This window comes from Herpailurus yagouaroundi, unplaced genomic scaffold (genome assembly GCF_014898765.1).
Source record: "Herpailurus yagouaroundi ecotype Mexico unplaced genomic scaffold, PumYag 210, whole genome shotgun sequence".
Classification (NCBI taxonomy): domain Eukaryota; kingdom Metazoa; phylum Chordata; class Mammalia; order Carnivora; family Felidae; genus Herpailurus; species Herpailurus yagouaroundi.
The window spans coordinates 158,171-184,182 of record NW_024412441.1 but is presented as its reverse complement, the minus strand read 5'-3'; the positions used below and the strand labels follow the sequence as shown (position 1 = coordinate 184,182).

The 26,012-nt window shown below is 39.0% G+C and overlaps 1 protein-coding gene across 2 annotated transcripts in view; it reads right to left on the bottom strand.

Moving 5' to 3' along the window:
- The window catches only part of XPO1 (exportin 1), a 44,584-nt gene extending 27,352 nt beyond the window's left edge, over positions 1–17,232 (bottom strand). The window contains exons 1-4 of one of the 2 annotated variants that reach the window (XM_040453634.1): positions 17,105–17,232; positions 13,226–13,357; positions 8,091–8,192; positions 4,586–4,658 (exon numbers count right to left, since the gene is read on the bottom strand). In XM_040453634.1, coding sequence (XP_040309568.1) covers positions 4,586–4,658; positions 8,091–8,192; positions 13,226–13,351 — 301 coding nt within the window. In that variant the 5' untranslated portion in view covers positions 13,352–13,357; positions 17,105–17,232. Of the gene's footprint in view, positions 1–4,585; positions 4,659–8,090; positions 8,193–13,225; positions 13,358–16,267; positions 16,288–17,104 lie in introns of those variants that run through there. The other variant, XM_040453635.1, reaches the window with a different exon arrangement.
- Positions 17,233–26,012: the final 8,780 nt, after the last annotated feature.

The following is a 26,012-nucleotide window of genomic DNA, read 5'->3' as shown; positions in this document are numbered from 1 at the left end:
CAAAGGAAACCATCAACAAAACAAGGCAACCTATTGAATGGGAGAAGATATTTGCCAATGATCTATCCAATAAGGGGTTAACATCAAAAATACATAAAAAGCCTGCAACTCAATATCAAAAAATCCCCCATATAATCTGATTAAAAATGGGCAGAGGACTTGAATAGTTATTTTTCCAAAGAAGACATACAGATGGCAAACAAACACATGAAAAGATACTCAACATCACTAATCATTAGGAAAATGCAAACCAAAACCACAATGAGATCATCTTACATCTGTCAGAATGGTAGAATCAAAAACACAAGAAATAATAACCCACAGCAAGGATATGGAAAAAAAAGAACCCTCTTGCATGGTTGGTAGGAATGTAAACTGGTGCAGCCACTGTGGAAAAAAGTATGTGCAGGTTCCTCAAAAACTTACATATAGGAATACCGTATGATCCAGTAATTCTACTACCGCGGATTTACTCAAATGGAAACACAAATTCACAAGATCTATGCACCCCTGTGTTTACTGCAGCAATTAATTCCAATAGGCAAGATACGGAAGCAACCTAAGTGCTCATCGACAGATGAATGGACAAAGATGTGGGGTTAAATACAAACACACACAAAGGATTATTACTCAGCCACAAAAAATGAGTTCTTGAAGGTATGATGCTAAGTGAACTAAGTCAGAAAAGGACAAAATACCACATAATTTATATGCAGAACCTAAGGAACAAAATAAACCAACAAAACAAAGCAGAAACATACCCATATATAAAGAGAAAACTAGTGCTACCTAGAGGACAGATGGTTACACAGAAGCAAAAGGGGTGAAGGGGTGGGGCATCTGGGTGGCTCAGTTGGTTAAACGTCTGACTTCAGCTCAGGTCATGATCTTGCGGTTCGTCAGGCTCTATATTGACAGCTGAGAGCCTGGAGTTGCTTCAGATTCTGTGCCTCCCTCTCTCTCTGCCCCTCCTCTGCTCATGCTCTCTCTCAAAAATGAAGAATAAAACACTAAAGGGGGGGGGCTGAAGGGGACTGGGATGTACAGGTTTCCAGTATGGAAGGAATAAATCATAGGGATGAAAGGTACAGCATAGAAAATACAGTCAATGATATTATAACAGCATTGTATGGTGACAAATGGAAGCTACACTTATGGTGAGCATGGCATTACATTGTATACCTGAAACTGTGTCAATTTTACTTCAATAAAAAAATTTTAATTGAAACAAAAATTCTCGGGGCGCCTGGGTGGCGCAGTCGGTTAAGCGTCCGACTTCAGCCAGGTCACGATCTCGCGGTCCGTGAGTTCCAGCCCCGCGTCAGGCTCTGGGCTGATGGCTCAGAGCCTGGAGCCTGTTTCCGATTCTGTGTCTCCCTCTCTCTCTGCCCCTCCCCCGTTCATGCTCTGTCTCTCTCTCTCCCAAAAATAAATAAATGTTGGGAAAAAAAATTAAAAAAAAAAAAAAAAAAAAAGAAACAAAAATTCTCTGGGGCGCCTGGGTGGCTCAGTCAGTTAGGCATCCAGCTGTTGATTTTGGTTCAGGTCATGATCTCATGGTTGTTGAGACTGAGCCCCGTGTCAGTCTCTGTGGGTTCTGCACTGACAGCACGGAGCCTGCTTGGAGAATTCTCTCTCTCTACCCCTCCATAGCTCAGGCACTCTCTCTCTCTCTCAAAACAAACATAAACAAAAAAAACTAGTTTGGAAAAATGTAAAAGTTATTTTGGCTTGCTCTCTGTGCAAATGTTTTCTTACTTTAAAATATTGCCATTTACATGAAGGAGCGGTTTAAAGGGCTCAACCTGATCATCATCCCCTTCTTTTATAGTGAGAGTAGCACTCATTATATATACCTTATTTAACTTTTCTATATCTTCCCAACTACTGCATGTTGGTATAGGGATACATTTACATAGACTTAATACCAACTAATGCTTTGTACTAAGCAGAAACACAATATATGTACTAGGTAAATAAATATATATGCTAAGGAAGATGGACAAGGAATAGCTACCAAGTGGAGACAACACCTTTAAAAAACATGACAATTGTAGATAAAAAGAATATACATTATTTTGGGGGTTACACAAACTTATTCCCAATACTTAAGTTACTTAAAGATGAAATAAAAGTAACATTCAGAAAACTTAGTGTACTTTGGGGGATAAGAAAGCTTAAGATTGGAGAACCCTACCAGGATTGACAACGTTTAAATTAATTAAAAAATTCAGAGAGTACTGAATTCCCCCCCCCCCCAATGTTTTACTTTAAAAACACAATCACACTAAATGCATCATGCAAAGTTGTTGTTGCCTATTTAAATCTGGAATTCACATTCTCTGGGAGGCACATTACATGCTCTTCCAACAAGCCTGTGAAAGATCCTAGAAGTTATACCACTTTTTCCTCCATGTAATGACCTCACTGACAATGGCAACCATCATGTGAGTGGTTTTTATAAAGTTTAGATCCCACTTAATTGTTATCATTAGTCTTTAAGAGAAATACCAGGGGAAAGGGGATTCTGATAAATCTTTATTTTATTTTAGACAGCACACATGCAAGGGGGGGGCAGAGGGAGAGGTTTTTTATTTTATTTATTCAATTAGAGAGTGAGCACGAGTGGGGAGGGGTAGAGAGAGGGGGAGAGAATCCCAAGCAGGCTCGGCACTGTCAGTGCAGACCCCAACATGGGGCTCCAACTCATGAACCGTCAGATCACAATCTGAGCCAAAATCAAGAGTCAGACGCTTAACTGACTGAGCCACCCAGGAACCTTGGGAGAGAGAATCTTAAGCAGGCTCCATGCTCAATGCAGAGCCCAACTCCGGGGTCCATCCCATGATTCTGGGATCATGTCTTGAGCCAAAATTGTCAAATGCTCAACTGACTAAGGCAACCATGTGCCCCTGATAAATCGTTTTATAGATAACAGCTGACCTTTGAACAACACAGGCTTGAAGTGGATGGGTCCATTCATATGTGCATTTAAAAAATTATATACAGTATAATACTGTAAGTATATATTCACTTCAATTTTCTTAATAATATTCTTTTGTCTAGAAATGTTACAGGCAGAATAATCACCATGTCTCTCTCCGGTTTTTTCAAACATGACAGGTTTTCAAAAGTAAACAGTTTTACACACCCTGGAGCATGTGCACATTTGACACACATAAGCATGAGAAGCACTGGGACTTTATGATAAAAACTAAAACTTACTACTACTCTCATTCATGCAGAAGGCTAAAAATGTCAAATCCTCAGGGAACCCTTTAGCCTCCAATTTTTTCATGGAGAAATTTTTTCATGGAGAACCATGATCAGCTAGTATCATTATAAATTGTTTCATTTTAAAGTCAGAAAAATGTCAAAGAATCATCTAGTGCAATCCTTATGTGGTAAGAGGCAGACTATGTGTTTAGAAACAAAAGAGGGACTTAACAGCAGCAAAGGAATGAGAAGTGCTCCGAAGATCCCTAAAGGGCAGTGACGAGATATGAAGGATCTATTTGGTCCAAACAAACTGGACTTACTAACTTCTGAGAAGGTCACACAACGTGATCTAAGATAGTTTCAACCCCAAATAAAATATTTAAAGAAATAGGAACCTTTTTTTGAAGGCAGTATTTCCCCCTGTACTCTCATTCTTACTCTATGGCTTATGGTACATTAAGGATACTGCCATTAAAAACTGTCTTATTCACCTATAAACATGCCAGAAAGATGTCAGTTTTCTAGAGAAAGACCAGCTGAGTAAATCCAGGTCATTATTCCACCATAAAAAAGACATGAAAAAGCAAGTGAAAAAAGACATATTAAAGATCAACAGTCCAAGACAGGAGACTGGTTTTAATAGAAAAAACTGCCACCAGTAGTAGCATACTCCCCATTATAAAGTTCAGGCTTGTACTTCTATATTTTTCAGAGGTTAACAAGGGATATAAAGTAGGTGACAGAGGCAGTATATGAAAACTGGAAGTAACTACATCAATATACTCCAAGAGATTAAGCTTGCCCCAAGTTTCTTAAACAGGACTGTTACTGAGACAGTACAAAGGCAAAAGTTAAATGTGAATAGCAAGCATCATCACATCCTAATTTTCTTTTCTTTCCTTAAGTTAGAAGTCCATATCTTCTAGCGCTCGCCCAGAATTTCCAAAGGTAAAGCCTTGTGACTTTTAAAATTTCGTTTTTCCTTTGCTTTGTTAAATTGACATATTATTTCAGGTACTACAGTACTTATCACTTGTCAGTTACCATTTGGCAAACTTAAACCCATGTGTAAGAACACACATTCAAATTTCACTCACTTCAAACATGGTCCCAATTAACTAGAAGTTGATATATACTTTTTATCATGGTACTTATTATAAATAGTTCAACCACTTTGGCCTCCTCTTTCCCCCAAAAGGTAAACTAATTCCTCCCCCTGCTTTGCTACATGACGAAAGCCATAATCTCCATTAAAGCATAATAAACTACTAAAGATTTAACAATCCCCCATCTGATATTCAACTATAATACAAATGCCAAAAATAATAAAATTCTGGATTTACAATTCTTCAAAGCATTTTCCTACCTTCACACTGGTTCCTCGGAAGAATCTTCCATCTTGTTTTTATCACATTTTCCAAAATTTGTAGTCCATAATACTGAAAATTGGAGAATAGAATCATGTGAACATATTGCTATAAGACTGGCAATTTTCAGGATTCACAAATGGACAGACATTCACACATTTACATCTAAAGTTTCAAAAACATTATGCTACCAAGTTTAATTACATATATTAAACAAGGATCTATTCACCCATATACTGAGTTTTCATGCATTTTCCTCATTTTATTGTTTACTACTCTATTTAATGTCCTGCTGTTTATACATGCTCACACCAGGAGGAAGAACCAAATAAAAAGCCCTTTAGCAGCCAAATGGGCTTATCTGTAGAAGGAAAAGTAGCAGCCAGATATGAATTCACAGCATAAATGACTGCTCATAGGCTCACGTACTTTAACACGACCAGGCTCCTAAGAATTTAGCAGCTTGGATGCTCTCAAGCTCCCTACCATCCTCTAGGAGTTGTAAGCTCTTGGCCAAGTATTAAAGTATTGTCACAGATACTTTCTATAGAAAGTGTTTACAAACATCACTGGTGTGTTACTTAAGGAGCAGCAAGACAGCCCAAGGGTTTAATTTTCAATTTTAATCCCACCCTTACAGTTGCTATTTCTACTAATTTAAAGATAAACTTTTGTGCACAGTCAAAAATAATACACAAACGCATGTTGCAATCTGTATTTATCTTTCAGGTATTCCTTCCTAAATATAAAAGTCATTACTAAAAATATAAGTACGTTAATAAATACAGATACCACTTTGAAGCCATTTTGTCCCTCCTGCTCATTACTCACTCTAAATAGTCAACAATGTTCACAACAATTTATAATGCTATACAAGTTACTACACAAAATTATTACCATGACCAATTAGTGTGGATAGACAGGAGGAAGAAAAGGGACAAAACTGTTGTGGTACGTCTCAACTGGTTGAATTAGGGAAGAATCAGTTATAATACCTGAAAGATAAACTCATTCATATATAGACATATAACCTCAGATTGCAAGTTTTGGCTGAGAATAAGAGTTCATCTTTAAAATGGTTAGTCATCACACAATAAAATAGGAGCATTAGTATTTCAACCAAAGGGATCATGTGAATGCTAATTTTATCCAAAGCACAATATAGACTGTCCCAAACTACATTGTGCTCAAATAGTAAACGTTTTTGCTGTTTTCTTTCATTTTAACATTTCATACTTTTCAAGAAAATTTTGCCATTTCAACTAAAATCCTACATTTGCAGAACATTCCTTAAAAAGACTTCCAAAATAAAAAAGCCAAAGCAAAATTCTGAAATTACAAATTTGATACCATTAAAGGGTTTCATAATCAGCAGTAAATAGGGATACTTTCTATCCTGTTCATTTATAATTCCTTTATAGGTCTAGACCTCAGAAAAATAGGCAAAAAAAGGTGATATTCTGATTGAAATTTTAAATTAACTTTTAAGAACATACTACCCTAAAAACTTTAATTTTCTAGATACGAAATCAGACTGTCAACGTTTTGCTAAGTCAAAACAATGCACTTCTTACTACATGGAATATTGTTAATTCTCAAGCAATTAAAAAGATCTTTAAAAAACTAAAAATCCACTATAAATATACCACGAAGAAGCAAAATCTCTTAACTTCGCCCTATTTAGCCCATATTTTCCAGCTTACACTTTTTAATTGAAGGCTATTACCCCGCTTCCTTTATGTTTGATACTTTGTTACCTAAGTTACCTATTTACTAACCTCTAAGTCCTTTCCCCAACTGTAAAAAGATAGCATAAGCTTGCGGAGCATACAATTCATATTTTCCTCATTCTGCCCTCCTGGCTGAAGCAGTTAAGCCCAATAAAAGCTTTCACAAGTCAAAGGGATACAAAGATCATCATAATATCCCCAAACCGAATCTCTCCTAGACCTTAAGACTCTACATATGAAGAGAACCCACATTTTTTTGAAATAAGAGTATTTTGATTAAAAATCTTAAGTGTTAGCCAAATCTGGGGCCAATAGTAAAAGACTACTTTGGAGATACTGATAAATAATCCAAACATCATTCAAAAGAATTATTTACGTATCTACGTCACATCTCAGGACCTGAGAAATCCACTGCTGAGTTATGAAGATGAGGGACAGATAACAGCAAAGACTAAATGAAAAAATAAATGCATGAAATGATCCCTATGGTAGAAATTTCTACTGAGCCCTTAGAAATACTTATTTTATGCATTGAATTCCCCTTTCCCCTCCCACCGCCCATGAAACAAAAACAATTGATGAACAGAATTCAGTTAAAGGGAATCAAAAGGGTAGACCTTGTGGAGGCCTGCCGTCAAAGCCTAGCTGTGTCAGTTGCACAGGAAGACACCCCTTTTCTTCCTATTACAAGCAATCAACATAATGGAACATTATGATTAATATCAGGTAGTGTTAACATCTTTAAAGAAAAAAAAATGATTGCATAAAAGCCAAATGTCATAGTGCATAAATTTAGCACCAAATCATTTGTAATTTATGTAAATTGAAGAATTCTTTACCTGTTGCTTTCTTTCTGTTCCTCTAATCATCTCATTTTTCACAAGACAAATTTGAGTTTTTAAAAATACTGTTGATAAATCAACTTAAACATTAGTAATGTCTGTCAGTATAAAAAGCAAAATTTACCAGGCAAGCAAACAGGCAAACACTATTATGTTACTTAAGGTTAGCACTTTGAGGAAGTTCTGGACTGTATTTTTGCTCTAAAATTTACAAGATGTCAAAACTAATCAATATTTTAAAACTGTTAATTAATACAGTCTGATTTCAGAAACAGATGTGAAAATGGCTATTTTCTGTTTTAACACAATGTATACCAAGTGGAAATCTTGTGTGTATTAAACAGAATGCCATGCATGGTATTTTATTACTTCAAGGCAGTTTAAAGAGAAGTGTGAATCATCAAGCCTAAAACAGTCAAAACACATTTTGATCAACCCTTCTGTTCAAACTAGGAAAAAAGGACCCAAATTATAACATTTTTCAATTGCAAATAAAAACTGAGTGCTGTCCCATTAAGAGCATTGCTACCATGGAGCAGGGTTTTATTGCTGCCCACACAACTTCGTGTTGGAGGTGCCTAACCTGTATTATATTGATTACTTGCCCAAAATTCCTCTGATGTTATGTTTCATATCTGAATAACATCCAGAATTTATGCTACTTAGATCTGTATACATATTCTAAAACAAAAACAAAAAACAACCAAAAAAAAGCCACCTTGCATTCTAGTCCCAATTACAAAACTTCATTCATAATTCTTAGGACTATTTGCAAGAATTAATTCTATGTTTAAGACTAAATTTTGAAATAAGTTAACAATATTAAATGTTTGAGAAAACAAACACTAATACTAAAAATGAGATACCTTCCTCAAAGTTTATGACTGGAAGAAAAGAAGAAATAATGGATTTTAAAACCACCACTTGCTTACTTTCGTGTTCATATTCTGTGAAAATTCCAAAATTGTGTCGACTCTTGTCCATGCATCAGGATGCTCCTTTAAATGTGTCAGTACTTCTTGAGCCATTCTTTGCTAAAATATTACATGAAAATAATTTTAAGCTCACTTGTTCTTTTTAATCATTCATTAAAATGGTACCGAGCAAGGCACAAATCCCAATGGGACAGTGATTCTATTAACTTTCTGAAACACAAGAAATTAATGAGTCCATATACAAATAAATATGTCCATTATCACTCTTAAAATCCGATTTCTTTTTTTAAAATTAATTCATTTATTTTGAGAGGGGATGGGGGAAGGGAGAGGGAGAATCCCAAGCAGGCTCAGCGCTGTCAGCACAGAGCCTGATGTGGGGCTTGAACTCACAAAGCAAACCATGAGATCATGACCTGAGCAGAGCTGAACCACCTAGTCGTCCCAAATTTCAGTTTACAATCAACCAAAAGCAACATATAAAAATTCAGATACTTAGATAAATTATGTAATGGTACACTCTGACTTACAAGTTACCAAGATACCTCTAACAAACTTTACTATAAAAATAGATCTCATAGGAAGACTGAAAAAAACTAGGTCTAAGTAAGGTCACAAACCTCAAATACCTGTAGATATATATAAAACATGAAGATCCTTAAACCCTTTTTAAAAAGTCTAAGTTTATGGTAAATACATCTGTTTTACACTCTCTCAAATTCCTCTAAATGTCATATTAAATCCGATCTTATTTCAAAAACTTCGTTTCATTATCTTTAAAATACAACCCAGAAATAGTAAAAACCTAGCATACAGCCATGATCTAGAACAAATACTGACATTTTGTTTTACTTGTATCTGTTTTTCTTTTAAACGCAGAAGATCTAAAACTTTTGGCAATCACCTTTATACCTTTCTCCAATGCCATTTCCTTCCTTTGTTCCTCCTGTAGAGGTAATCACTTTCATGAATTTGGTGTCTTTTTCTGTCCATGTCTTCACAGCATGTGTATAAATTTCATAAACAATACAGTTGTGTGGTCACTAAATTTTACATAAATAACATACTATAAAAATCCTACAATTTGCTCTTTTCTTTTGACATTTTCCTTCAGCTTTATTGCAAGGTATGACTGACAATGGAGTTTGAGATCTCGCCATATTGATACTATGTATTTTCATTTTAATCATTATAGTTTTTCAGGAGATGAACACATTTTACCAAAGGCTGTTAATTCTGATTTTTTTTTCCAAGAAGAGCTTAATCTTTTGGCCTTTAAAGGAAGTTTTGTAGCTCAACTGGATCCTCCCTAATTACCTTTTACCTGTTTCTAACACATGAAATCAAAAAGTTTGATGGCTTTAGAATGCCAATTACCTTTCTGTCAGATTGATTCAACTTGGTTAAGAGTTTATAAGCAAGCATCAAAAAGGGGAAAAGAAGCCTTCCAATTGGAACCTTCTCTGACCGACACCTCATAATCTTCTTTAACTTAGCTTTTATTCAAACTTACAGAAGAAAAAAAATCATGCTCCTTATTTTGGCTTTAATGTTAAGCATTATTTTCCTTAGGTAGCAAATAGTGATTTTCCCTACCACCCAATCAGCAATAGACACTGCTTACTGTTTAGAAGAACTGAGAAATATACACCCAACTATGTTAAGTAGTGGTTTTGCACCTTGACACCACCACCAGAACCACCATGTAACTTGGAAGGAAAACCAGTTGCCTGGGTTCCAACCTAAAAATATACATAGGGTTAAAGCCAGAGTATAAATTCTTATTATGTAAGTATTTCGGATCTGACTTCATTAAGGGACTAATAGTTTTATGGAGTTATAATTATGCTATATGACAAAAAGCTAAAAGAATAGTGAACTGAGTTATCTAGGGCCAAAGCACACTTTAGAAATGTTTTGATTCTCTCCCTGAGAGCATCTAACTAGATCTATTCATTTCTAACTAGTTATAGTCTTGCACATAAAATAGTAACAAATATCAAGAGAATAAGAATACCAAAGATCCATGCCTAATAATATTTTGTTAAGATACTGGGAGAACTTTTGAAGTGATGACCATTGTGCACGTAGTGAATACTCCCTACACTATTAACCATTCATTAAAACTCTGCATAAATCATGTCCCTTCCTTTTAGTGGTCATTTTACTCTCTAAAGTTATTTCTAGTATTTCCATCTTAGGGTCTTAATTTTGCCCCAACCACACTATCCTTCTATAATATTTTATTAAGTTAAAACTCCAAAAGGAGCTAAAAAAGAAAAAGGCAACTAAAGGAAGAGAAAATTTGTTATCTCCCTGTGTTACTTACTGAATGGTGAAAGTATTTTAGTTGCTAAGCAATAGATTGAGTTCAAGTCACCTCACACAATACTGGAGAAAACACACAACTCTTCTATATATCTTTTTCCCCCCTGGCTGCCTAACTTGGCTAAAAATAGAAAAATACTTTTATGTAGTCCTTTAGTTGTCATTTTTTAGTACATTATTTTGAAACTGGAAAAAATTAAGAAACCTTACTGTATTTTAAAACAATGAGTTTAGGGGTGCCTGGGTGGCTCAGTCGGTTGAGTGTCCTACTTCAGCTCAGGTCATGATCTCAGTCTGTGAGTTCGAGCCCCGCGTTGGGCTCTGTGCTGACAGCTCAGAGCCTGGAGCCTACTTCAGATTCTGCGTCTCCCTCTCTCTCTCTGCCCCTCCCCTGCTCATGCTGTCTCAAAAATAAAAACGTTAAAAAAAAATTAAACAAAACAAAACAAAACAAAAACACAATGAGTTTACATCACATATGGTAAATCTTCATTATACTTCCCAAAGTACCTTTTAAATAGAATGCCTTGTAAGTATCAGGTACTATAACAGGTGGTTTTACAAACCCCACTATCTTTGTCTTCAGTAAGTTGGTAACCTTGTGGCTGAGACTCTAGAGTAGTGACTAGAAACCTTACTGGACTAAAATCAAGATTCTATCACTAAAAACATGTTTTCCACAACAGCTTTATGCTTCTTTTTATTCAAAATAAGACCCTCAAAAGGTGGCACATGTAAAATACACTGAACTAGAATTTAAAAAACATGACTTTTAGAAAAAAGTTCTCAGCTGACTTTAAGCTCTCAGCCTCCATTTCCTTATCTACAATATAACAGTTTGCAATTATCTTTACGCAACCTATTCATCTTATGATATAACGAAACATAATATTCTTATTTTGGGGAAAGTTTATTTTGCCTTGATAAATAGAAAATTTAAGGGTGCCTGGGTGGCTCAGTTGGTGTCCAGTTGGCTCAGAAGTGTCCAACTCTCGATTTCAGCTCAGGTTGAGATCTCATGGTTTATTTGAGCCCCAAGTCGGGCTCTGTGCTGATAGCCGGGTTGGGATTCTCAGTCTCCCTCTCTCTATCCCTGTCCTACTCTCTCTCTCAAAAAAAAAAAAAAAAAAAAAGAAAGAACAAAATTAGAAAATATGAAAACTTTTCTAAGCCTACATTTTACTCAAAAGTCAAATTTAAAACAAATCATTAACTCTCAATACTGTGAAACATTACTAAAAGTGGCATCACCTCTGATACGTATTTATCTTTATTTTTTTAGTAATCTCTACACCCAGCATGGGGCTTGAACTCAACGGAACCAGCCAGGTATCCCAGTACCAATATATTCATGATAAAAAAAAAAAAAAAAAAAAATTACTGCTACTTCTTAGTTTTAAGCCTAAAAAAACACCGGTCTCTTTGTTTATCCATCATAGTTTTAGATGTTGTGAGCCATGTTAAAAAACAACAAAGATTTAAACAGCAGTAGCAGCTGAGCGACGTGACAAAATTAAATGCCCATCTTCCTAAAGGCGACAAGACTTGTGCTTCGAATACATTCAAAGTTGAGCCCAACCTTACTTCCATACTTTCTTCCAAAAGCAGCTGCTTTCCATACGTGCATGTTAGAATGAAATGAAGCTTAAAGCTCCACAGTGAATGCACAGCACAAAAAAACAACTACATGGTAAGGATGGAATAACTTTTTCAGGAAGACTTTTGGAGACAAGAATGCTGACCAAAAGCCCCTAGGAGTTATAAAACTGGACCAACAAGCTTATCACAAAGTCTGCAGAATAGTTTTTACTGCTCATACAACTTTCATGGCCCCCTTTTTAAATTTTCTCTTTATTATATACAGCGAAACCACAAATGTTAGATTTCAAAAAGAAATGGAAATACTTATGCATAGGCTGGTACTTATACATCCTGTTTTTTATACTGTCCATAAAAGAAAGAATTTCTACCTTTCAGGTTTCTAAAGTTATGATAGTACTCAGGGTTTAACTACACAAATATAAACTAATCTCTTGAACATAAGTAACTTCAAAAGTACTAGACATTATCTACTAGAAACATAACGTTTTGGCAACAAAATTGTACTAATATTTGTTACATCACCTTAAAAGACTTAAATCCAACAACAGAAAACTTACTGATTTAAAATTCTTTGTGATTAATTCCAGTGAAGATTCAAGATTGCCTAATTTCTTGTAATGTAAAACAATTAAAACATTTATGAACATTCCTCTCTCGTTTTTCTTTCAACTGGGTGTTTTTAACAAAAAAACCCCAAACCTTCAACTGTTCAAAACATGGATATGTAAGATAACTACCTACATTAACAGTACCACTTTTACAAGTCTTAAATTCAAATAACTTAAGATGCTCTGTATTGCTGGGAATTTTAAAACAAGTTTTACCTGTGAAGTACTTCTGTAATTTACATATTTCAAAAATACAAGAATCCTTACTCCAAATATATTACACACATAAAATATGTACAGCCTTTATATCTACAAAGCATTTAATAAATATTTTAAATGGGGGGGGTCTTTCATTAAACGGCGGTAAGGGTTTCTGAAAGATAGAATGAGTATAATATTCCAAAATATCTCACTCTAACCATGTCAAAATATACTGCAATTTCTCCAGATCACTTCTCATTGGTTGATACATACTTCCAAGTTAATACAAACTATGGAACACTTTTTAAAAAGGTAATAATTTAAAATCTAATTCTAAATGAACAACTTCATTATACTGTAAGAATGTTATAAAGTTTTGATCAGCTACTTTACCTGGGCTCCTTCTCCATGGTATAAGCAATTCACCACATTGTCTAGAAGGTTGATATCCAGTTTTTGGCTGAAATCGAGCAGCTGACGAGCTGCATGGTCTGCTAACATTGTCATAATTGCTGGCATAGATTACTGTAAATAAAGAAAAAAATTTAAGGTGCCTATGAAGTTTTGATATTACCAGTCAAGAACTTTCTATTCATATTATTTTACTTCAACCATGTTCTTGGAAATATTTTAACAAGTATTTTAAAGGCTACCTAAATAAATAGTAAAAGCAAATAAGTGGTGAAGATACTCTAACTGCTTTAGTTATTAAGATCTATTTTAAGACCACAGAAAACTCTTACTGTTCTACTCATATTTAAAAAAAAGTTACCCCTGGGGGTGTCTGGTAGCTTAGTGGGTTAAGCATCTGACTCTTGATCTCCGCTTAGGTCCTGATCTCAGTTTGTGAGATTGAGCCCGATGGAGCTCTAAGTTATCCGTGCAGAGCCTGCCTCTGATTCTCTCTCCCCCTTTGACCTTCCCTTGCTCATGCATGTGCGCACTCTCAAAATAAACCTTAACTATAAAAATAAAGAATTACTCCTAACCTATTTTACTTTATTTTTTAAATCTTTTTTATTGAGACAGTGGGAGTGGGGGAGGGGCAAAGAGAGGGGGACAGAGGATCCAAAGCTGGCTCTGCGCTGACAGCAGCAAGCCCAATGTGGGGCTGGAACTAACAAAGTGAGATCATGACCCAAACCGAAGTTGGATGCTCAACTGACCAAACCACCTAGACACCACCCCAACCTATTTTTAAATGAAACTATTAGGAATTTATGGCCCTAAAAATCGATACAGTTCGAAGTCTTAATCTCAAATTTTTAGGTACAGATGAAGTTTAAGTGGATTTCCCCTTTCCTAACTAAGTAGGGTCTTTTAATTCGGTAAAACTCCTTTCCCTGCATTGCATGTTACCTTAATTTTTAAGATATGCTGGGAAGAACAACAGGAAGATGCTAAAAGTTAAACATGGTATACGAGTTTTCCTACTGTATATACCAATAATTAGCAAGAACCACAAGTCAATCAAATATGGTACCCTTAAACTCAACAGAACTTAAAATTTTTATATATATTTTGTTTCTTTCAACCCTCAATGATTTTGGAGATTAAAATTACAAGTGTACAAATTCCTTGAACATATGTATGTCTAAAAAATACTTTATGATATGTCAGAAGAATTTTTTTCTTAACTTCCAGGTATTCATTGGCAAGGTGAAAAGCTATAAAAGCCTGCCAACTATTTGCCAAATAAATACAAATTCTATGATAACAGAAAAATGAGTTTCTTCACCTCACATAATATACTGGCTAAAACCTACCAGTTCATATGCAACGTTATCTTTTTTAAGAGGATTCTAATCAAGATGCTGGCACACATTCACATTTTTATTGCCCAGCATTATAAAGATCTTTCCTTTGCTTTTTCTTCAAAGCCAGTGCTACTCAAGGTCTGACTGACTAAATCAGTACTCCTTAACCTTTTTGGGCCAAGATGCATTACAATCAGAAGAACATGATGCCTGTTGGTGCCTGCCAAATTTTAAAAACTCACAATATTGTATACAATTACAGAAAATGCAGGACATCTTGAAAGCCATGCAAGAAACCTCAGGTTAAGAACCCCTGGTTTACTGTAGTTAGACCTAAAAAGGTCAGATGGTCACCTCCACTTCTCCCCCTCTTAAAAACCTTCCAGGATAAGGAAATGGGTGGGTGGCTTGATTATGTTTGTACAAAGTAGGTTGGTAGAAAAGAGACATTATTTCTTGGCTACTTGATAGCAATTTAAAAATGTTCGTAACAATGGCAGCAATTTCAATTTTAACTCAAATGTTTTCCTTAATGATAATGCCAGTTACAAAAAAACCCAGAAGTGTAAAAAACAAGTCAGTTAAGTTACAGATGACGTAAAAATGAAGAGTTCAAGGATTTTTATTCCTCTGACGCCTTTCAGCCCATTACTGACAGCAAAAACTCATAAGATTTCAAAAATTTTTATAGCATTTATTTAAGGTTTTCAATACAAACAGAATACCTGACACACATTAATGAAAATCTTTGCTCTAAATACTAAAATACTAATATCAAAGCAAAAATATATATATTCCACCAACAAACGTAAATTTCCTAGCTTCAAGTACAGTAAGATCAGAACAGTCTAAAAATTGAGGCTGAAAAACAATGCCCCCACAAAGCACCAAGATGTACAGAACAAAAGTTTTCAATTTTTGGTTAAAAACTGAACGAACTTTTCTAAGTAGTCCTATCATAATTTAATAACCCAAACAAAAAGAACAATTTGACTGTAAAAAGTTTCACTTTCAAGTACACTGTCCTTACAGAGTTCTTCTGGATAAATTCTTGTGAAAAATCAGGGTTAGAATAGAAGCTTGTGTTAAATACAGTAGTTTGCCATCCTTAAAACTACCGACTGTCTTCGAAATGACCTACCTATTCTTGAACTGTACAGAAATGGCGGCTTTCTGGTCAATGCCAAGCACATTTAGTCCCCCAAATCAAACAGCTTCCAAAACATTCTTTCCACTAACAGCAGTGTCCCACACGCTTACGATACACAATCAGCCCGATAGCAAACAGCAACGCTGGAGAGGCGAAACCACAAACGCTTTCTTTTCTCCTTGGGACACTCAATCCTAAAATCCACTCACTGGATAGCATATACAAGGGATTATCCAGCAATGTGACTCTACAAGTGACTACCAAAATACCTTCAGTGCCACTTCAAACTGAAAAAGCAAGCAGCTACACACTGCCAGCTCCCATCCAAACTATAACCGTTGCTTTATGATTACTAAGTAGTAGGTCAAAAAACAAGTCGCTACAAGGAGAGACTGCTACTTAGATGTGTGGGCAATTGCCTGCTTCATTCAGTAGAAACACACCTCACTAAGGCCCGCCCTCCCCTCGCTTCCCACCCGAACCGATTTGCAGCACTTCTAACTATAGCATACCGGAGCACGCACTCACCCCGCCCATACTCGGAGGAGGCATTTAGACCAGGCGCTAGAAGTTCACCGCCCCATTCTCTATGCAGCATGGCCTCTGCGTGATCAGAGGAGGTCCGGGGTGGGCAAATCTTTAAAGCTTCCTCTACTACACCACTTCTTCCCACCCACCCCAAACTCGAAGACCTCGAAATGAAGGAGAATCAGGGCATCATCCACCGTACAAAGCCAGCAGCAAGCGATTCGATCACTTAACACACTCAACACCCCCCCCCCCCCAACAAACTACAGCACGGAATCCCAATTGCAGGACTCTGAACAATCAACTAACCTCTCCTACTTCTAATCCTACCCTGCAAAAAAACCAGAAAGATTTTGAGTTTCCTTGCAGGAGGAGGAGGGACTCAACGGCCCCTCCCTCCCCCGATCCCAAGCTCTCCACCGAGGGGCCACGTGATGCAGGCGGACGTTTCAATGCTGCTGCACTAAATATTTCTGGAAACTTCCACTCCTAATAATTTACAGAGATGTTCCTGAAATCACCCCAACTTCTCCCCAGCCCCCTGGGCTGGGGAAGCCCTTCCACCCCCACGCCGGCTCCACTTCACTATCACACGCTCCTCGCCTTCCTCCACCGCCACCCGCACACGCGAATAACCCAGCAAGCGCTACCCTCCCGCGGCAGCCTCCCCGCCTCCATCCCCCAGCGGCAGAAGCGGCTCCATTCAATCGCAGGCTCTGCTGTGGGCCCGCCGCCGCCTCCCGGGCTCGCCTCCCGCGGCCGCCGCCGCGCCCCACGCCGGCCTCCTCCCGCCCGGCCGCCGCCCGACCCTCGGCCCTGAAGACACAGTCGACTTACCCAGAGATTGAACCAACTGCTTCTTCTTTCCTTGTCGGGGGATTAGGGCGAGGGAAGGTGGGGAGGGGGGAGAGGGGAGGAAATCAAGGTGGGTTTCAGTTTTCCCACCTTAAAAAAGGAAATTAAAAAAACGAAGAGGATAAGGGCAAAAAAAAAAAAAAGCTCAAAAATAATTTCTATTTTAGGGGACCCCCCCCCCGCCCCCCCCCCCCCCGCCCCCCCCCAAAAAAAGAAGGGGAATTAATCCGTGGAATAAATGCTCGCGCCTGGCTGGGGAGTGAGGGAAGGGGGAGGGGAAAGGGGTCAAGTCCCAAAGATTCAGCCCCAGGGGGACCCTCCAGCCACAGGCGGCAGCAGGAGCGGCAGGAGTAGGGGGTATAGAGTCCACAAGGTCGGGGGACGCTCTGCTGCCAGTTGCAGTCCGACTCCCCCCTACCAAAATACGGCTCCCTCTCTCACGCGGCTCCGGCGCTGGGCCCCCCCACCCAGGCTCGCCTAAACTTTCCCCCCTTCTCCTGCTCCTCAGCGACTGGTGGTTCCCCCCTCCCCCTCTGGGTGGTTGCACGGACTGCAGCAGCAAAGACTGGAACAGGCACCGCCGCCGGGGCTGTAGCTACTGTTGCTCTTGCTGATGCTGTAGCTCCCGCTGCTCCTGCCGCGGCCGCTGCAGCCGCTTCTCCCCCTCCTCCTAGTGCCTCAAACTCGGAACCGGTTGAAACCGGTTCAGACTGGGAGATTCCATCTCGGTTGAGTTTTCAGCCCATGGCGCCGCGGAGCGTTTGGAACCTGGGCCTCCGCCCCCAGCCCGCTTGCCCATTGGCCGGTTCCAGCCACTGCCGCGCCATCAGCCTATCTCTTATTGGCCAGATCCCCCGTCAATCCCACCTCAAGTCTCCACACGAGCCCGCCGCTTCGGCCCCCGCCTCTTTCCAGCAGCGATTTGCCTGCAGAGTGGGGGAAGGGAAATGGGGCGGGTCGAAAAGGAGTGAGGAGGGGGGTAGAGGAGGAGGTGGAACGGAGAGCTGTGCCCAGCGGAGAAGAGAGCAAAGAGAAGCCGCGCGGAGGATTGGTTCGAGCGACCTGTCAATCAAACGCAGCCCGCCCTCGACTTCCCGTTCCCCTCCCGCTGCTCCCCCTCCCAAAGCTCAGCCCTCAGGCCCGGCCTTTCCGATCCGCTCATTGGCTGGCGCCTTTGGTGACGGAGAGGGTGGGGCACAGCTCGTGAGCTGGTGGCGGCGCGAGTTTGAGCGCGGCGCGCGGCTGCAGTCGCTCGGCTTTCTCCGGATCCGCGCTGGCCCGCCCCTGCCTGCTCCCGCCAACCTGCGGGGCGCGAGCCCGCAGTGACCGGGACCCACCTCCTCGCAGCGCTTTGAGAATGGAGAGCACACTCAGTTGTTTTTTTAATCGAGGAGGTGGAGATGGCAAAAAAGAGCGAAAGGAACGCAGGGGAGGGCAGTTGTAGGCCTCGGACCTCTCATCCATTTCAAAGGCCTACGTTTGGGGCCAGGGAGTTGAGGGGGAGAATAACCTTGAAGGAATTTGGGGTGAGATATGGGGGCGTGCACTCTTGGTGCCTGGTGATCTCAGAGTCTCGGAAAAGGTACCTGAGTGGTTCTTGAACAAGGCTCCTTCAAATTTTAACGAGGTGTCTCCAGGCTGGAGTTTGCTCCAAGGACTAACCCTTCCTAGAAACTAAGACACTAACTATAATTTCCGTAATTGGCGTAACCGGTATTTTTTCTGGGTTAGGGTGCATGCCAACAGCTTCCCACCAGGTGCCCTTGAGTTTTCTTTTCAACATAGCTGCCCTTCACATTCTTCATCATCCCAAATAGTGACTTTCCCTGAAAGTCACATGCACGTGGCCTTTCACGTGGTTGCCTCTCGTTTGTCCCCAACTGCCCTCCAAATCAGCTTTACTGATTTTTCTTAAGAAACATAAAGTAACCCACCAAAATCTTCTGGGCCCATTGTGCCACCGAGAGGTTTAATCATGATTTATTAAGCCACAATTTCAACAGCAAATATTCATTACAATCAACAATAGCTAACACTAATGCACTACTTAAGAAAAACTCCCTCATTCTCACCTAAAGAAAAATTGTAACTCAACTCTTGGATTTACCAAAATAATATTTTACCAACATAATATTTCACACCTAAGATTTTTACTCACTGCCTAACTGAATAATATCAAACCATAATATATAACATACACTAGTCATTTGGAATACTTCTATTACAACTGGACAACTGGAGCTGTCTTTTTAAAAAAAATTTTAATGTTTTCATTTATTTTTGAGAGAGAGAGAGAGAGAGTGGGAGAGGGGCAGAGAGAGGGAGACACAGAATCTGAAGTAGGCTCCAGGCTCTGAGCTGTCGGCACAGATCCCAATGTAGAGATCAAACCCGTAAATCCCAAAATCATGACTTGAGCGGAAGTCGGACACCTAACTGACAGCCACCCAGGCGCCCCGTCCTGTTTTTTAAAAACTTTTTCCTTCCACATTTTCAGCTCTTGTACCAGGCCACTTTTGTTGTTGTTGTTAGGTGGCAGAATAATAGGAATAAAAACTGGGAGTGAGAACTGGCTTTACTCAGAGTGTGCCCTTGGGCAGGTCACTTCACCTCTTTGGGCTTCGGTTTCCTTCTCACGCATCTCACCCATTTAATGAGGCTGACATCATCAATGCCTGTCTTATTCATGTAAGGATCAAATGGGTATGAAGAAGCAGTGTGACCCATAAAGTACTGTGTGGATTGTAAAGTTCAAATAGTCTCAGTTTGCTGTCCCTTTGTTTTTTTTTAATTTTTTTTTTTAACGTTTATTTATTTCCGAGACAGAGAGAGACAGAGCATGAACAGGGGAGGGGCAGAGAGAGAGTGAGACACAGAATCTGAAACAGGCTCCAGGCTCTGAGCTGTCAGCACAGAGCCCGACGCGGGGCTCGAACTCACGGACCGTTAGATCATGACCTGAGCTGAAGTCGTATGCTTAACCGACCAGGCCACCCAGGCACCCCTTATGAAGCATTTTTAAGAGCATTTTTAAGCGCCCCTCCCTTTGTCTGTTTTTATCCCATCTTTAAATCATACCTCCCTAGGAGGTCCTCTCTGTGAATCAGATATAAAAATTTAGCCCATCATTTTTGCCTGGAGTTAACCAAAATGGAGTATTTAATATCAACTTGTTATTAACAAGTGTAAAAAGAAGTGACAGGAGCAGATATTTGATGACTGTATTTTCAACATTCAAGATTCAGAACAAAGGTCTGACACATTTGATACTGCTTTCATTACCTTCATTTACTGGAATCAAACAGATTTCAAACCTTGGAGTGGGCTATGAATAAGGAAATGTAAGTAAACTGTATTGAGTGCCTGCCAGCTGTCTAGCAGGCTGAGACTTTTTTGTACAAAATTTCACTTAACTCTCATAGCAATCCTGTCAGATAGTTATTATTTTGCAATTTCACACTTATTTCCCTCTCTTCAAACACACATGCATATACATACACACAGGTACACCCCACCCCACAGTGGTTGAGTCAATATTAGAACCTATGTTTGTGTTCTTTGTACTAGTTCACATTGTCTTACAAAAAAACATTCATCGGAAGTAAGAGAAACGGAAACTCATAAATTCCTTTTTAACACTACTTATTTCTATTTTTAAAAACTTTTTAATTTAAAAATATGTGAGCATGGCTAACAACTCAAACTATAAAGAAGTATCTGTAGCAAAAAGTAAAAGTTCCCTTTGTGTATCCCCCCAGTTCTTTTTCCTGCCCACAAATAATCATCGTTAAGTGTGTAGTGTTTTTTTGAGGTATTTTCTATGCATTTACAAATATATTTGCTTTGTGTTTTGTTCAATATATATATGACATCATACCATACATATTGTTCAGTGACTTGCTTTTTACTTAAAAGATCAGAATATATAAATCCACCTCATCCTTGTTAACAGTGCCATAGCCTTCCCCATCTTCTTAGTACCATAAATGATTTAACCATTCCCCTACTGAGTCCAATGGCTGTTTCTGGTTTTTCCTCTTAGAAATAATGCTGCAATGAATATCCCTGTACATTAATTTTTTAAAAATTTTTAATGTTTATTTATTTTTGAGAGAGAGAGGGAGACAGAGCATGAGTAGGGGAGAGGAAGAGGGAGACACAGAATCTGAAACAGGCTTCAGGCTCTGAGCTGTCAGCACAGACCCTGGCGCAGGGCTCAAACTCACAAACAGTGAGATCATGACCTGAGCTGAAGTCGGATGCTTAACCGACTGAGCCACCCAGGTGCCCCCTGTACATTAATCTTTGGGCACAAATGTGAATACATCTCTAGGTTAACATCCTAAAAGTGGAACAGCTATATGAAAGGTACGTATATTTGTTATTGTGATAGGTACTGCCAAGTTATCCCCTGAAAAGGTTGTGTCAATTTACATACCCACCACAGTATGTGAATACTACCTGTTTATTCCCTGTCAAAGCCATAAATATTTGCTATTATGATCACACCAGAGTCAAATAAACAATCTTTGAATTGTAATTTAAACTTTTGATTCTGAAGACAATCTCCCCTGTGAGCTCTTCAAGGAATGCATAAATAATAAGATTAAATGTCCATATAATACAGCAAAAAAAAAGTTGAAGGATAGGGAAAAACCATATTATCTTAAAATAGAATTGGTCATTTCACTCTTTTTGAGAAAACTGATACCACTTTGCACTCAGAGATACAGCAGTGATCTTCCAACATGCATTTCTTCCTACCAGAGGACACTGGAAGCAAAAAATGGGCATTGGACAGAATATACCACAAGTGTGACTCACTGGGTGTATTCATGTATTGAGCACAAATTGACAATTCCATGGGCTTTTTATTCCAATGAATCTCTAGGGCATGACTGTAACTTTGTAAGACCTGAAAGGAAACACTGGAAGAAATATTTCTCTGTGAATATCTTATACGGCAATAATTGTTTTTCTATTTGCTCTTAAAAATGCTTCATAAGGGGTGCCTGGGTGGCCTGGTTGGTTGAGCATCCGACTTCGGCTCGGGTCATGATCTCACGGTCCGTGAGTTCGAGCCCTACGTCGGGCTCTGTGCTGACCGCTCAGAGCCTGGAGCCTGTTTCGGATTCTGTGTCTCCCTCTCTCTCTGCCCCTCCCCTGTTCATTCTCTGTCTCTCTCTGTCTCAAAAATAAATAAACGTTAAAAAATAAAAATAAAAAAAATTAAAAAAATGCTTCATAAAATAGTACATCACATCACAACCATAGATTTAAAAACGTTACTCATGTAACTTGGACAGCAGCATAATTGTGTATGATGCTCAGAGATGGAGGTGGGAGAGAAGGGATACCCTTTTCAAGAAAAAATTAACCTGGGAAGGCATAGTCCAGGTTACCACCCCATTCCTATCTACCTCAATTTACAATGTCTACAATGTTTATGGAGAATTATGAATAAATTGTTTGCAGAGCTAAATTCTCTTCTGTGTCCAAGAGCTCAGCAAATAATCTATATGCAGTCTGTGAAACCTCAAATCAATCAGGAGCAGAATCAGCAACTGTCTGAAAGTGAGTTGTTGCCTTTCTGAGAACATAGCAAAAAAAAATCTGACAAGGCTGCTAAGTCTCAGAGTTATAGTTTGACTGTCAGAAATTTATACAGTTCTGTTAGGTGACATTCAACAATGGGTCTCAGACTCTCTTACTCATGGAGAAATGAGAAATGAAATATCATTTAACTAGGATCATTCTCAAGCACAATAGAGGAAACCACAGAGCTGTATTTCTAAGCCAAAAATAAAAATATGTCAGACATAAAATACTACGGAAGGTGGAATTAGTACCTGTAGCTTGGAAAGATATGCCATTTCTTTCACATGCAAATGTATCGTTATCTATTAGGCAATGGGCATAAGAAAAGTAAGTTAAGGGGTGCCCCTCGGTGGCTCAGTCTATCGAGCATCTGTCTGACTCTTGATTTCAGCTCAGGTCATGATCCTAGGGTTGTGGGATCGAGACAGATTGTTGGGTTCCACACCGAGCATGGAGCCTGCTTGAGATTCTCTCTCCCTCTCCCTCTGCCCCTCTCCTGCTTGTGCTCTCTCTAAAATAAAATTTAGGGGCTCCTGGGTGGCTCAATTGGTTAAACATCTGACTTTGGTTCAGGTCATGATCTCACAGTTTGTGAGCTTGAGTCCCACATTAGGTGAGCATGAGCCCCGCTTTGGGTGAGCATCATTTCTCTCTCTCTCTTTCTCTTTCTCTCTCTCTCTCTCTCTCTCTCTCTCTGTCTGCTCCTTGTTCACTTGCACTGTCTTTCTCTTAAAAAAATAAAATAAAATTTAATGTAATTAAAAAGAGAAAAGTTAGAAAAAGGAAATGAAGTGACACTAATCCATTCATTCAACAAATATTATATTGAGTATTTAGTGGTCGCCATTCTAAAGGCTGAGGATTTGAGAGGAAACAAATCCTATAAAAATCCCTACCTTCAGTGAGTTTTGAGTCTAACAGAGGACACTGGAAGTAAATAACAAATAAGTCAGAGAAATCGTGTGTTGTATGGAGATAAGTGCTAAGGTTAAAAATGAATCAAGGTATTGAAATGAGGAGTTGGAAGTCCCTAGACAAGGTGGCTAGGGAAAGTGTCACCTAAAAGATAACACTCAAAAAAAGACATGAAGGAGATGAAAGGGGAAGTCCTTGCAACTATTTAGGAAAGAGCTTTCTGGGCAGATAGAAAAATGAAGGGCCTGAGGCAGCAGCATGTTTGGTGGGTTATTTATAGTGGTGAGCTAGAGTCGGACCTGGGAGCCAATTGTTAAGTTTTCAGGAATTTCGCAAGCTGGTTGTCAAGCATTGCTGTATAAAAAATTAAATTCTAGGGGCGCCTGGGTGGCTCAGTCGGTTGAGCGTCCGACTTCGGCTCAGGTCATGATCTCCTGGTCTGTGAGTTCAAGCCCCGCGTCGGGCTCTGTGCTGACAGCTCAGAGCCTGGAGCCTGTTTCGGATTCTGTGTCTCCCTCTCTCTGCCCCTCCCCTGCTCATGCTCTGTCTCTCTCTGTCTCAAAAATAAATAAAACATTAAAAAAAATTAAAAAAAATTAAATTCTATAAATTTACTGTTAAATAAATTATATTACAAAGATAATAAATCCTCAAAAGTCATCACTTCCTGATTACGTTACTGCACTTTACTATTACCTATGCTCTTGAGGTTACTTACATCAGTGGTGTTTGCATGATGGAAATACTATGTAATGATGTGCTACTGTGCATCTCTCCACGTGTTGTGACATCATATTGGTAGTCTGACGTTGGCCATGGTAGGAGTACTTATGCTATAGAAGTCAGCTAAAATTCATGACTTTTTCTCCTCAGAGCTTTTTCTGTAAAATCTTTTATTTTTTTCTGTTTATTTATTTTTGAGAGAGAGACAGAGAGACAGAGTGTGAGTTGGGAAGGGGCAGAGAGGGCAGGAGACACAGAATCTGAAGCAGACTCCAGGCTCTGAGCAGGACGTGGGGTTCAAACCCATGGACCATGAGATCATGACTTGAGCCAAAGTCGGATGCTTAACCGATTGAGCCGCTCAGGCACCCCTTGTTAAATCTTTATCGAGGAGGCCAGAGTTGTGATCAGAGCTGATTGAGCAAGAGGGAGATGAAGTCATAGCAATAAAGGGGCCAGGTAGGGAGGCAGATGGTGTAGGGCCTTCCTGTAGGCCACTGTAAATGCATTGGCTTGTTTTCTCAGTGAGACTGGAAACCACCCAAGTGATTGAACAGAGACATGACAACTTGACCTGACTTCAAATCTTAACAGTATCACTCTAGATGCTGAGATAAAAACAGCCTGGAAGCAAGGGTAGAACTAGGGAGACCAGTTAGGAGACTGCATTCATCCAGAGATTGAATGTGGCTTGACCCAGAGTGGTAGTCATGGAAGTACTCAAATTCCAAATATATTTTGAAAGTAGGATCAAAGGACTTCCTACAGGATTGGACTGGAATCTGTTAGAAAGAGAGAATCCAAGGACGACTCCATGGATTCTGGCCTCAGTGACTGGAAGGGTGGAGTTCTTGTTTTCTGAGATTGGCTGCAAGAGGGACAGTTCGGGGGAGTGTGGCAGAATTAGGATCTCAATTTTCCATCACCCATACATTCCTTAAAGGAAGGGGCTTTGTGCCAACTTCTAAATTGTGCTTAATAAATATTTGTTGAACTCACAAATTAATCTTTTTAGCTTTTAAAATAAAACGAAGTCCTGGAAATTAATGTTTATGAGAAGATGTTACCAGATATAAAATTGCATAAGTCCAGAACTCTGAATAAAAGGAGAGAGGCCACTAGTTGCCACTTCAAGGAAGGCCCATTTGACTTCCTTTAATTCTACACTTTATAGGTCTGATTCATTTGTCTGATCATAAGAAGTTCAGGTATTATCACCATTAGCAGAAAACTTGAAAATCAAACAAGAATAGTAATATCAAATTCTGATAATATCTTGTCAAAAATTATGTTTCAAAACCTTTTTCTCATCTAATAATGTGAAAGCAGATTATAACAACAATAAAAAATGTTCTGTCACATGCTTTTACTTTAGAAGACATGAAGAAGCCAGCAAAATTAGTGAATCTATTTCAGTGATTCTCTACAGGGGGCAATTTTGTTTAGCAATTAAATGTTGCCTCACAAAACAACATTGTCAGCCAATGTCAGAATCAGGCACAGCACATTATAAGCCTAGATAGATCAGAAGGTGAAGGTAATAATAAAAACAAGTGCAATAATGACTAATACAAAGACATTGTTGGTAATTACAAGTGGCTGGGGATAGGGTGTTACTAGCATCTAGTAGATTGCTGCTAGAGGTGCTGCTAAA